Source organism: Xenopus laevis, chromosome 3L (assembly GCF_017654675.1).
Source record: "Xenopus laevis strain J_2021 chromosome 3L, Xenopus_laevis_v10.1, whole genome shotgun sequence".
Lineage (NCBI taxonomy): Eukaryota > Metazoa > Chordata > Amphibia > Anura > Pipidae > Xenopus > Xenopus laevis.
Genome location: NC_054375.1, coordinates 89822515 through 89836827, shown reverse-complemented (window position 1 = coordinate 89836827; position 14313 = coordinate 89822515). Strand labels below are relative to the sequence as shown.

General features: G+C 35.6%; 1 protein-coding gene and 1 long non-coding RNA gene across 6 annotated transcripts in view; one reads left to right on the top strand and one right to left on the bottom strand.

Annotated features, from left to right (window-relative positions):
• The window catches only part of LOC121401519, a 301118-nt gene extending 296447 nt beyond the window's left edge, over positions 1 to 4671 (top strand). For all 3 annotated transcript variants that reach the window (XR_005966307.1, XR_005966308.1, XR_005966306.1), the window contains 2 exons: positions 3933 to 3978; positions 4364 to 4671. This is a non-coding gene — a long non-coding RNA (uncharacterized LOC121401519). The remainder of the gene's footprint in view (positions 1 to 3932; positions 3979 to 4363) is intronic.
• The window catches only part of sfmbt2.L (Scm like with four mbt domains 2 L homeolog), a 125782-nt gene that overhangs the window by 88256 nt on the left and 23213 nt on the right, over positions 1 to 14313 (bottom strand). For all 3 annotated transcript variants that reach the window (XM_018252749.2, XM_018252750.2, XM_018252748.2), the window contains exon 2: positions 1 to 156. In XM_018252749.2, the coding sequence (XP_018108238.1) occupies positions 1 to 106 (106 nt within the window). In that variant the 5' untranslated portion in view covers positions 107 to 156. The remainder of the gene's footprint in view (positions 157 to 14313) is intronic.

The following is a 14313-nucleotide window of genomic DNA, read 5'->3' as shown; positions in this document are numbered from 1 at the left end:
CTGAGCCATAAATATCCTTGTTCCCATGTGTTGGGCTGTTAGATTTCTCCACTGATGTATGTGATGTATCTTGATTGCACTGTATAACAGGCATCCTGTTCTCCATTATCCGAATTTAGCTTGGTTTCTTCTAGATCATCATAAAGAAAAGCCTCCCTATAAAAAGGAACAAACATGTTAACAGTTTCATTCTAAAAGAAATATACATAAACTCCTAGAACAACCAAAATAAAATCTGGAACACAAAAAGAGGGGGATAGATAAAAAGACACCTACAAAGTGAATTTATCTAGAACACTCTGGTGTGTGTCCATAGAGTTCAATCTTTCGGTCTAAATGAACACTTGCCTAACTTTCCAGAGGAAGGCAAAAAACACATCTGAATCCTTTACAGAGGAAACAGAGGTACAAAGGGCCCAATGAGGCCGTAATAATTGAGTAACTTTAGAATATATTAGCAAAACAGGACAACCTCTGGATATTTTAGGGGCCCTAAAATAAATCTGCTGTGGCGCTCAGTAACAACTAGTTACGCCACTGCTGGAGCAATAAATATTAATACAGTGGTTGTCTGTCCAGCATTATAAATTAACGCCAACCCCACACAGATAGCCATACTATGACAGTGTGCAAGGAGATAAAAAAATTGTTAATTTACACATTTAATAAATAATCCCTTGGCACATTTGGTCACTGCGACAGCAGTCTTCGACATTCATATGTTATCCAGCATAACTTTAATTCAATAGCGTTCCTACAAGTACAACACAATGGGAGACCTGTTCTTTACTCCTGGTCAAGGCAAATGTTAGCTTTCGTGTGCCAACACATGATGTGGTTTGACTTCTTGCACCAAACCTGGAATAACCAGCAAATTAATGAATGGTGCTTGTATAGATGAGAAAGAATAATAATAAACACATTGTGGTATGACATATTATGGGTGCAGTTCTGCACTCTATAAATGAGCTCTTTTATAGAATATTGAAGATAGAGCTTTCTGACAAAAAAGTGTCAGTTACTCTGAGCCTTAATTTTTTATATTTGTATATATTTTGTTTTTATAATTTTTTATATTTGTGATATTTATGGTACCAGGATTTTTAATTATCAGTATGATTCTACATCTTATTTCTTACTTGTGTAGTGTCCTAGTAAATATCCCCAGAGGAGTTCTGTAAGGTTCAATCTGTACATGACAATTTCACTAGAATATTGTACATTGCAGTCACAGAGTTATTGGAACATATTTTTCTTTTCTCAGTCTGACACCAAGGACAGGTCAAATGTAGCTGTTAAAGGAGCTTGTTTTAGCTCAACATCTGAAAATGCATTGTGTTAACAGTGCACAAAGAAAGATGGTTAAATGGAATAATGTAAGGAACTGTGAAGTCCCCCTCATTACTCTGGCAAGAATATATTTTTATTATGCCTTATAATTACACAGAAGTAATGTGCAGTTCAAACTAAATAGATTTAATACAAAATGTTCTTTGTACACAGTTGATAATCTGCTAATTGGATTTTATAATAAATTAAGTTGCTCACATGGAAAAAACTACAGCCTTCCGTTTCCATGCAAATCTATTCTCCAATTGTGTATTTTATACAAGCTATTAATATAACAATGCTCAGGACAATAAATGCAAATATTCATTTAATTGTGTCTCTCATTGCAACAGATTTAATTTTGAGTGTCACCATACAACTTTGTCAGATCATTGGAGCCTGGTGGAATTTTATTCACAGTACTTAACTAGATACATTATTTGCAGATTATCATTATGCATTTATTTAGCAGGAAATGCGTGATGTTTATATAATGTTTTGTGTCGAAAAACCAATTTCATTATTTTCAAAAATATATTACCACTGTTTTTAGTTGTAAAAGGAAATCTTTTTATACACCGCCTACTTGTAGTCAGTAAGAAATAATGATTGCTTGCAGTTTAGGGAGACAAGAAATCGTAAAGAAATGCTATCATCATATGGAGACTTTTCCTTTCTTTTATCTCATTCAATACCACATAACCATTATGTATGGGTGAGTAGATTTTTGTTGATCAAATGTTCTGATTTTTAATAAAATAACTATTTCTATTAAAAGATCCATGGAGCTCTTCTTTATTTCTTTACCTACCTGTCTATAATTTATTTGTAAAAAAAAATAAAAATAAATTAGGCTTCTACGTTTTGCTATTAAAGTGCAAAGAAATAACAGACTTATGGACTTTGTGTGAGACTGTAGTAGAATCATAACCAGACTATAGATAAGGGCATGCATAATATGTGCTAGGAAGTAGGAAAGCACAAACATTTTCAAAAACTCATTCACTAAAGATTATTCTTCATTATCAGCAGGCTATCTTAAACAGACCATCATGATAAAAATAATGCAGAAAATCTAAACCTCCCTTAAGGTAAGGTTTGGGGCATGTGCATCTGGGCCCCTTTTCTCAGTGATGAGTTTTACCCCCATTTATTGGATTACCGTTCATTTAACAAGTCGTTCACTAAACCTTGTTTTCATGTGAAATCCAACAACTATATTGATGACATTGACTAGGTTGTAGAATAAAATACATCCAGAAGTACAAGAAGAAACATTTACCTTTGAAAATATTATCTCTTCCTGTGTTCAGAAATTCTTCCAGCTGATTAAAATAGAGGTTTTATGGCAGCAGAAAAACAGTGCCACCAATTTGCTGCAGTTATAAAACCTTTGTGCTTCCTTTATATGGGCAAAACTACCTGGAATTACTTTATACTTAACAGAACAATTACTTCATATTCACCATAGTAAATTGGATCATGTAGCACTGCATTCACTTAATAACAATACATGTTTTACTAGCCATTGCCTCCTTTATCAGAATATACAAGGATATACCAGGAACTGTGAAGTATTTTTGTTGTATCTAAACCATATATACTCCTCATTACAAATTTCTATGAGCTTTTTTTAATGCACTTTTTTGCTTTTATTTAAATTTTGAATTTATAGATCCAGACTGTGGCAACATATAACTGTTTTTCTATATGGATCAGAAGCAGGGACTCCAGAGGATTATGTGGATAGGGTTGCCACCTGGCCGGTGAAAATGATAGTTGATAATGTTATTAAAAGATAAATATATAGGAATACCCTATATGTGGGTTTTTTTTATAACCTTTTCACAGTATGAAATACAATCTATTGTTTAGGTTTTCCATGTTGAATCATTTGGCAGTGAATATTGGATAATCTCTTTTACAACAGTTACGAGTTTGTCAACTCTTGTAATTTTTAATAAGGACAGGCTCTCTGCACCTCCTCAGTCTAGCCAGGCCCTGATTTGTGGAAAGGCCACCATCAGTGAAATTTTCTAATGTTACTTTACTAGTTATGTAATTAAAATGGGGTGAGCCATAACACTAGACATATGTAGTAAGAAGAACAGATGGCTTTTCAAAAAAATAAAGCATTGCACTTTGCTACCAACTTAGAATACGGCAGCTTCTTTTCTCTGCCTGACAGGGTCTAAAGACATGTTATAAAATACACTACAGTATTTTTAATATACATATGCTTATTTCACTGCTAAAATATGTCCCTTTTCTAATAAACATTACTGCTTTATGTCAGGACCAGCCCAGACTTGAGCTCTTATGTGTGCAGTTTGGGACTTGCACTTAGCTAGTGACCAACTGGAGGCTCTTGGGGCTGGTCCTGATCTGTTATCATATGTTCCTGACTCTGCCTGTTTCCAGTCTCTTTACTCCCTGGTCTCCTCCCATCTTGTTACCCTCATGTGTTTCCCATTTCCATTTATGTCCCCCTTATAAGCCCAGCCCTGACCCTTGCTCAGCAATTAGTCATTGCGTTTTTCCCTGCAAAACTTGCTGTCCTTTCCAAGTTCTTGTATTCCATGCTCCTGTTTTCCTTGTTCCAGATTCCAGTGTTCCTGTGTCCTGATCCCTACCTACGTGGATTTCCCGGTATTGACCTTGGCCTGTTTCTAACTACAATTCCTGATTGTTGTTTTCTTCATCACTGCTTGTACTGTGGTTTGCACCTTTTCTGTAAGTTTACGCTTATTAAACTGTCTTTATTATGGATTCAAGACTCTGTCCTGCCATCTACGGGTATACCCTGGCTTTCCGCTTTACCTATTCCCTCCTGAATACCTCTCAGCAGTGTCAGAGCATTACACTTTATAGTTCTACATAAAAAAATAATATCTACCCTAAGAGCACACTGATATAGGAGAAATGTAATATTGTTCCTTCTCATTGCCTTATCTAGCCTAGGGCTGTATCTGATTTACAGATATATTTAATAGTTAACTTCCAACATTAATATCTGACTTTCTCTATTTCACAGATGCTCTGGTCATCCATTCTCACAAGTGATTAGTAATTAGAAAAGAAGAAGATGATGATTCAGATCCCCTGTGCCTTATTGGAAAACCTTTTGAAACTATGCTTAAGGATTTTAACAAAACAGCATTTCTCTAGAATAGCACACCTCTGCAGTATGAGGTGTAATGAAAGATGGCATAGCATTATCTAATTACTATGCCACTGTTCTCTACATCCTAATTACATTAAAATGAATTGGGTCTAGTATATTAGAAGAGGGCAAAGAATTTTACTATTTTACTTAATAAAATGCAAAAATCTTTTAATGTTTTTGGGCAATGGAGTGTGGTTTATATTGTCTTGAATCTTTGATCAACTTACCTCTGCTATTTACACAAATCAAAATACCACTTATAACATACACGCCATCTTTTTTGTACTCCTTGCTCATAAATGCAAGCCTTTTCTTAATGTCCTTATTCAGCCCAGTAAAGAGTCAGTAATCAGAGAGGCTACAGACAAAAGGGCAGATTCTAATAAAATGTCAAGTAGGAGAGATCAATAAACAGGTAGCTAGCGAAATCCATAAAATCCATCATAGAAGGAAAGAATTTGGTCAGCAGGCATCTGCCGTTACTGTATCTGCACTCACAGGAACTTGATGGACCTGGGTGCAGACATATAGAGCAGATCTGGGTGCAGAAATTAATGCTTATACATTGTTGTGCCAAAATCCACTGTGTGCAAGTGAAAGCACAAGATGTTGTTTCCAACGTCTTCCCTTGACAAATATGGTTGGTCTTACCACTAACCTAAACTCCACTTTGTCTCTTTATTTATTGGAGTTAACTGTGGTTAGAGCTTGTTCCAATATCTGGGGAAATTTTTCAGTAAAAGTCTCATGGGAAACCTGGCAAATGTAATGGCTTCTAATGAGGCAACCATGAATCTGCAGCGCCCTAAAGCGATACCGACACCAGAAACAAAACCTTTTTTACATCTATCATAATATTGTCTTTGCATGCTATTTATAATTTTGCCATAAAAAAGTATTTGAATGATGCTTCACATTACCGATGTTCCTCTATCTTCTATCAACATGACCTATGGCAAACTTGTAATGCACATTAATATTTTGAAGAGTTGTTGGCTAGTGTCAATCTTACTTTAAGCAGTCATTCACAGTTATTATTTTGATTGAGGAGGAATTGGTCTGCTAATTTTGTCATCTGGGAGGAAGATCTTCTGCGAGAGAGGATTGAAGCTCATCCTCAGAAAAACAAGGATGCCACTGAAGAGGTTAATCAGTCATCCATGATGTGTTAAAACAGAATATGGATTGTGTCCCTGGCTGCTTGGTCAGCTGTGGATACTGGGTAGATGGGCATGTGGCAATAATTCTATTGATGTCATAAAGACTTTTAGCTCCATAACCGCTCAAACTAATTTCAGAGAGTTCATTCTAAATTTTTGTTTGCAAGCCAGTGGGTTCATGGGTTTTACGTTTGGGGTGAGTCTAAAAGGTCCCTAATTTTTTAGTATGAAAAATAGGCTTGAATAATAATTCTGAAATTTCTGTAAGCTAGGAACTGAAATAAAACCTTTGATGAAAACAACTGAAGTGCTTGTGTTTGGTGCAAATCTCCATGGTGATGTGGGAAAGGAATGGAATCCTGTAACAGTGTTTGATGATGTTTAGGGTCCAAGTATCAATCTTCCTACAAATGTTTTGCCTCCAGTCAGAGAACTGATGCTGAATTGACTTTTTAGATAAGGGGTTTTGTGTTGCGTCTGACATGGTGTTGCTACAGTGCACAGCTTCTCCTTTGAGCAGAGTCAGCTGACTTGTTGCAGAAGTTGGAGATCCAATCTGGATCTTTTCCAGGGCAGAGGAAGGTGCTATTTTCTCCTGTGATGTCAACAATTGTTTGTTTTAGGCCCAAAAAGGGATTCTCCTCTGAATTTCAGGGCAATTGGCCTGTGCTTTGGAGCCTGACTGGGGGGGGTAGCCACCCTGAGCTTGCTAAAGCCTTATGGGCAGTCTGGCTTTATCCAATATTACTTACAGCTACAAGGTTGTGCCATGGGTGCCAACATGGCACCAGCCTATGCCAACCTGTTTATGGACTATTTTGAGAAAAAGTTTGTTTTTGGGAATGAGGAATTTTGTCATTTTATTCATACCTACATGCGATATGTGGATGATACGTTTATCATCTGGACAGGCACCCTAGAGAAGCTCCAAGAATTCGTGGTTTATCTTAACAGTGTTCATTCCACTATAAAATTTACAATGGAGGTGAATGAGACCGAATTACATTTCCTTGATGTAAATGTTAAATATGTTGATGCCACCTTTGTCACCTCTCTGTACACGAAGCCCACGGATAGGAATAACCTATTAAGAGCCACAAGTTTCCATCCACAAGGCCTCTTCAAGGGGCTTCCAAAAAGTCAGCTTATGCGAGTTAAGCGGATTACCTCTACGGAGGAACTGTATGCACAGGAATTACTACATATGGTTTCAAAATTTGTAGAAAAAGGGTACAGTGCATCTAACTTAATGTCTACGCGCAATGAAGTAGCAGCCATTCCAAGAGAAACCACTTTGGTTAGAAAGACTAAGGGTAACTCCACCAATCAGCGCATTCCATTCATTTCATCATTTGATACAAATGCAAAATCTTGCAGGAATATCATTCTTAAAAATTGGGGAATATTGCAATCGGATGACAAATATGGAAATCTCTTCAAACAGCCATCTGTTTTTTCCTACAGAAGAGGTAAAACTATAAGAGATCTGCTTAAGAATAAGAAAGTAACTGAGCAAGGACCCCCCTTTTCTATAAAAACAAATGGCACTTTCCCATGTAGGAGTTGCGAGCATTGTACAGGCATAATACCAGGAGGTTCAGTCACTCACCCACAATCAGGTCAGAAAATTGAACTTAATGGATTTCACACTTGTGATACCAGCAACGTCATATATTGTTTAAAATGTCCTTGCGGGTTAGCATACGTAGGGCAAACCAGTAGACCTATTAAAACAAGGCTGAACGAACACAAGTCTGTGATCCGTAATTATAAACCACCCTTGGTTGCAACAAATGCTAATACAAATAAAGAAAAGGAAACATCGAAATTTAAGAAAGAAACTTTATTGGGAACACATTTCTTTAACCATAGCCACCAGGTTTCGCAGATTCGGTGGCAAATTCTGGAAAAGGTCACAATGCAACAAGGTTTGGATAAAAAGAAAAGGCTATTACAGAAGGAATGTTATTGGATATGGAAATTGCAGTCTAGATACCCTAAGGGGTTAAATGAAGAATTCAATATGTCCTGCTTTCTATAAATATGACTAACCTTTTTTATACATCTTTTACAGATAACCAGCAATGAGAATATGCCACAGGGACAGATACTGTTCTCCTCTCCCCATTTGTGTAGGGTAAAATAGTACTTGAATTTGTATATTGTTACATTATATCAATTATACTATTTATCTAGCCTTAAGCTAATACGTAACAACTTTGTAACAAAGAATTTTGTTTCTTTTTTCTTCTGTTTTTGGTTGCTGCACTGAATTTTTTCTGGACGCTTCCAATTTCCCTGGACATTTCTAATTTGTGTTATGGACAATTATGTTCTTGAACTTTTTTCTACAGTCAAAGAAAAATTTTTTTTCTATTTCACTGTCTTTTGGATAATTTGGTTTTTTGAAAATATATAATGGAAAAGTCTTCAATTTATATGGACACTTATAAAATACATCAATCGGAATTATATTTTTTCCTGGGACTAAAAGGGTTAAATTGTACTCAATTAATTATGCTAATTAACTTGTCACACGGTGGTGTTAAATAGTTGCCTCACAGTGTGTTTTGTATGCTTGATAAAGGGGTTTACCCCGAAACGTTGCACCTCTGCAAAATAAACTTAGCAAGGGCTTGTACCTGCTTGAAAGAACCTTTGTGTGCCAGTGAATTCTTCCTTCGTTTATCCATAGCTCCATCATGCCAGAGGTGTCTGACTATCTCTGATGACAATTGTTAAATTGAAGTAGAAAGCTTTCGGGACAATTTCTGTTCCTACATTTTTTTTTGCTGTACAGGCAAAACCAGCCAAGTTGACTCTTATTTAATGCAAACCTTGTCTGGTCAGCCTGTCAACTGAATATGCAGGTAACAAGAAAAAAGTAATCCCTGGCTCCTCTCCTGAAGGATTCAGCTTCCAAAACCAACAGAAGCTCCACGTATGTCTTCTGTTACCAGTGCTCTACTCCAGAGCCTTAACACAATGAAACACATGGTGCCTTGCCAACTGCGCAAATCATGCATCACAAAGCACCCCAAAATGCCCTGTCATTGCAGCAAACTGAAATTGACACAAGTAAAACATGTCCGTGCTATGTGCATTTTATAACAAGCCAAAACAAAAGAGATGACTTTAAAGGACATGTGAAACATGGCAGCACATTTTTTTCATCAGTTTACAACAGTACTGAAGATTTGTCAGATTCCTACATTCGGTTCGGGCCCTCTGACATCTTAATGAAAACTGAAAGGAGCAAAGTGTGCTGTATATTGACAAGCCTATGCTACTTGCTTTGATTCCAAACAATAGGAAAAGCTCCATTGTGGCTGTGTATCCTGTTTTCGCTTGCTGAGCACTAAGTTAAAGCACTAAGTTGTCATACTGTATGTTCTGTAGAAATCTTTACAAGTTATTTACTCTGTGGAAAATCAATCTCTCTGCAGCTCTAAAAGCTGCTGGTGTTAAATGGCTTATAATGCTTCCTGGGTGTCAGTATTCTACAACTTTGATCAAATTGCAAAAGCTGCTAGCAAAGTGCTTTCCCCAGCATAAACTTAAATAAAGTGAAGCCATAGATAAAAATAGCCAGTTAATACTAAGCAATATTTACATGCAGCATAAGCTTTGTTGCTTCGAATACCACTTGAGTTGAAGGGGAGCTACAATGCATAGGTCATTATTATGGTTTTAGAATTATTTTAACACTCAATTGCTAATGAAAGTAGTATCTGTCTGGGCTGTTTATATTCTCTTCACTCATACCTCCCAACATTTTGGAAGTAAAAAGAGGGACAAAAATTTTTTTCCCTCACGTAGCGCACCCCCTAATTACCATGTTCGTTTTACAAAATTTGGCAGGTTATAAAAGTTTGAAAATATTTCTCCTTATCTAAACTGTGTTTTTGTGTCTCAAAATTGTTACAAAGTATCTTATTTGCACCTGTTAGCTGTTCTGGGCTAAAAGCCAATTAAGTGAGAAACTTTGTTTCTTTTTCTGGCTGTTCAGTGCAGAGAAAAGAGGGACTTTCCAGTACAAATGAGGGACTGCGGGTTGAGGTGTCAAAAGAGGGACTGTCCCTCTGAAAAGGGGACAGTTGGGAGGTATGTACACTTCTGGTTCTGATTTATGATACAGTATAAGTGAAGCCAGCTGATTAACAAACTAATAAAAGTCAGAAGCAGAGGACAGAAATTGATAATCAAATGCTGCTTTAAATTGCAGCTCATTTTACAAATAACTTTAAACCACTCTTTTCAAGTTAATGTATATTGGAAATTTGTTAGATTATATTTTCTTTCATTATGCCAAAAAATAGTGTTTGGGTGGAGTTCTCCTTTAATGGAAGACTTTATTACAGTCAATATTTTGTTAATATCAAATTGAATGACAATCGGTGGCCCACTGTTCTGTGGTAAATTTTAAAAAAAAAGACATCCTTGTCATTCAGAATTATTTATTAAATACAGCCTTGTTATTAACAGACTGGATCTTGTGGGAATACATTTTTAATTAGCACAACTGAAAGCAACATATGTTACATATGAATAAGTGTTATATACACATATATATCAATTAGCAGAATGCTACAAACGGCTGCTGAGAGTTAAAAGTCTATAACAAAACTTATATCAATATTAATAAGTGTATTACAAGAGCCAAGTAAATATCCAGTGAAGGTGCTCTGCACCTTTGTATCTAAAAAAATAAATGCCCCTATTTGTTATATACTTAATATCATTCTTGGATGTTACCAGCACTGTTCACAGATACATATATTAATTTCTTGTTTTTTGGCAGCTCAGTCTTAACAGAAGATAGCAGCTGCCAAATTTTTATGAACTCCAAATGTTAGTTTCTTGATTAACTGTGAAAGGTATCCATCCTGCACACACTGTGAGCTATGCTTTAAGTTTGAAATTTACCTTGTGAATCGACATCCTATTCTGGCTCGTTTTAATATTTGGATTAAAAAATATGCTTGAGGCTAATTTCTTGCCTTAATTTTTATTAAAAAGTTGCACTATCCAGAAATTAATTTTGTTATATGTATTAACTCTTTTTTGTACTTCAGAACTGAAGTATTTTGCATAGGTTTAAAAGAGCCCAGGGCTGCAATCAGTAATCTCTGGGCCTGTACTATTAAGTTAAGCAGGACCTGTCTCTTTAGGAGGTCCCAATTATAAGACTACTGCTCATATGGGCCCCCTGGGTGGTGGGGCATGCTAACACAAAGATGATGTTTGAGACAGATTTGGGTATTTTATTTAAGGTACGGTAGCCCTATAAGACCACAGTTGCTAACATTTAATAAATGTCCACTCATATAATAAATAAATAAAATAATTGCCCTGGAAACATGGCACTCTTTTAGAAGACCATGGTTCCATGCTAGCAGGTCAGGTACTTTACTCAATTCTTAAAATGGAAATTCACCTTTATATTTACATTTAGTTTGTTAAACATTTGCTTGTTCTAAGCAAAACTTAAACTGATTTTCATTTTGTATAGTTTTTATTATAGCCCTTTCCAGCCTGCAAATTAGAAATGCACGCTATTTCAATGTTATGTTTTATTGTTAATCTATTTTTTTTTTTTTTTATTAAGTTTTAACTTTCAATTGTTCCCTGGTTGCTAGAGTAATTAAAACTTTAGAAACTAGGTAACATTTTAAATTAATTTTATGCGTTCTCTGGGACCCTGTACAGAATGGTAAATAACTCATTTATGGGTGGGCAGTTCACATGCGACCTGCCAAAACCCACACCTGGGGTTCACATTCCTAGCTCAAATCCACCCAACCCCAGGGTAAACCTATGGGTTTTAAATCAACCTCACTAGTGTACTTATTTTTCAGAGTCATCAATTGCAGGTCTCAATCTGCTCTTTCATATTTTAACTATAATTATTTTTAAAGTTTTAAAATAGATCTACTAGTGCTACGTTCACTAATTTAAGAGGCAGGAAATTTCCTGAATAGTAAAATCATTATAATCTAGTCACTATCATGCCATAAAGCTTAAGGCAGTGCAAATAAAAGTACCATTATCGAATGCCCATGGTGGTATGGCAACTGATGCATCTGTTAATTGTTCAAATTACATGACTGAAGGTGTGAATTATTGTGATGCTTCCAGACTGTGTTTTGAAGCCCTTCTCTTTTGAACCAGTTGTCTTCTCTCTTCAAAATTCGTACAGGCATGGGATCTATTATCCAGAATGTTTATGAGCTGGGGTTTTTCAGATAATAGACTTTTCTGTAATATGTAATATGTTTTACTGTAATATGGGTCGACAATAAAAAATGTTTAAATATTAAATAAATCCAACAGGATTGTTTTGCAACCAGTATGGATTTATGCAGCTTTGTTAGACTAAAGTTAAAGAGAAAAGGGAATATGTGTAGAAAGAATATGTATAGATCCCTCTAGTCCTTTTATTCTTTGTCATGTGCGTATTGTATTGACTGGTTGTCCTGTTTCCGAAATCTACAGGTCTATTCAGTCCTTACTACACTACTTGTCTTGTATTTCAAAATAAAATGATATTTTTAGTGAACTTGCTATGTTTACACTGGTTAAATATTAACTCCTGATGGTGGTGCATGATTTTTTATTCACATGCAGTTATATTCGAACATAGCAAGTTCACTAAAAATATCATAATTTATTTTGAAATACTGCACTATATATATATTTTCTGTTTTATTCCCCCTCAAAACCTTGTGGTTTTTGAGGAATAGAGCAATCTCTTGTGGAAATTGTCTTTTTTGAGGGTGGAGGAGAGCCCTGCTGATTGCCTGATTGGGGAAACACCTTTCGTTCTAGAGGATCAACTACTTAACTAACTACTTCGCTTGTGTTTAGGTGCTGCTGTTTCTACATTGTTAATGTTTTGCAATGACCCAATCTCAGCAGCCACACACTTTCCAGTCTGCTTAAAACAAAGGGGCTTTGTTCTGTATCTTGGGGGGTACCTATAAGCATGAGATGAGATGACATTTGGTAGAAACAGTCTATAATCTTTTTTGTGTAACTGCTGAAAGGGTCCCTCATGATTCATATTTATTGGCATTTATTTTTGTTGCTTTAGACTTACTACTACTAGATATATATTCACCTGGATGCATTAAAAGCTTTATATACAATAGTGTTAAGAAACAACTTACATTAGGTCAAATTCAGCTGCAAGAAAGAAAACAATAACAAATCATCTTCAGATTTCATTGTGGAGCCTAGTGGAATTATTAAGAGATAAAACAGAAGATATATTTTTCTCATACAATTGAATCAAACCAGTAAGGTGTTCTGGACTGTCTTCCATTCTTAGAGGAGAAACACACAGGGGACACTTGTTTGCAAAAAGAACAAGGCTAAAATTTTCTCTAACACTATCTGTGGCTGCAAACAACCATTTATTCAAACCAATTTTTAATGTTTGAAGTGAGCTTTCTAGAACTCAAACATTTTATTTCTATACGAGCAGAAATGTGTGTGTTTTTTCTCAATTGCAGGTCATGTTATTGCTGTGTTTAAACTAGTCACAAAGGAATAATATACAGGCTAGGAATGAATCACAGCATCAAGGGCCTCCTAACCCTTCTTTGCCACAAATACTCACAATGTACTGATTTTCTTCTGCAAACAAACTTCATAGATGTAAGCTTTAAATACTCAAAAGAAAAATAATCACCAAGCTGTATGGGTTGTGTTTTATAGAGTTTTTAAGCCAACATATAGTGGAATTAATAGCACCTTCTAAATATTATTTTGATGATTTATTGTAACTGGTTAAGTAAAGGACTCTTGTTTGTGCCCACAAGTAAATAGTGAAAAATGCACTTGCCATGCATACATCTGTTTAAGGTCTGGCTCTAGTAACATGAAGTATTCTGGGCAACCTGTACAAAGTAAGAAGTAGGCTGTAGAAGTGTTCACAGAGGGGTAGCTGAGTGCATGCTATAAATATCATCTACCCAAACATACACAGCTTAAAGGGAGTCAGTGAAATAAACTATTATATATATATGTCAGGGGAATTAATAATGGAGGGAAGTCAATAACAGACGTGACAGACTTTAGTTTCTTTAACAAGTGCATAAATACAAGGGACAGCCATAGAGAAATTTTAGGACACTTATTAAATACAGTTTAGCATTTAACAGCAGATTCAATAGTTATATACTGATGCTGAGATCTATATTCCTCTGAAAAAAGTCCCTTAAATGCTTAGACTGCTTTCCTTCTTGTCTTGTGGTAAAGAATGGACCTTTTAGGCAGTTGTGCTTGATGCTATGGTAAACTCATACTGAAACCCAGTAATGTTCTTCAGCTCAGTGTTAAAACACAATTCAGAAACCTGGCCCTTCTATAAATAAACACGGAACATTATATATTGAAATAAGCATTTGATTCGCAATTAGTATGGCCAGGGATTAAATAAAATGAGAAAATATAATCGATCACACAGTGGATTAAACACATAAGAATCAGTATTTGTGGTGAAATTCCCAAAGAGAATTGAAACTTACAGTAACATTGCGTGTGACATTTGCTCTCATTGATCTTACTATATTAGGGTACATACACGGTTTCAATGCAGGCTGAAATGCAAATACTTACAGTAATCTAAGTTATTTGTTGTTGGTCATTATGTTT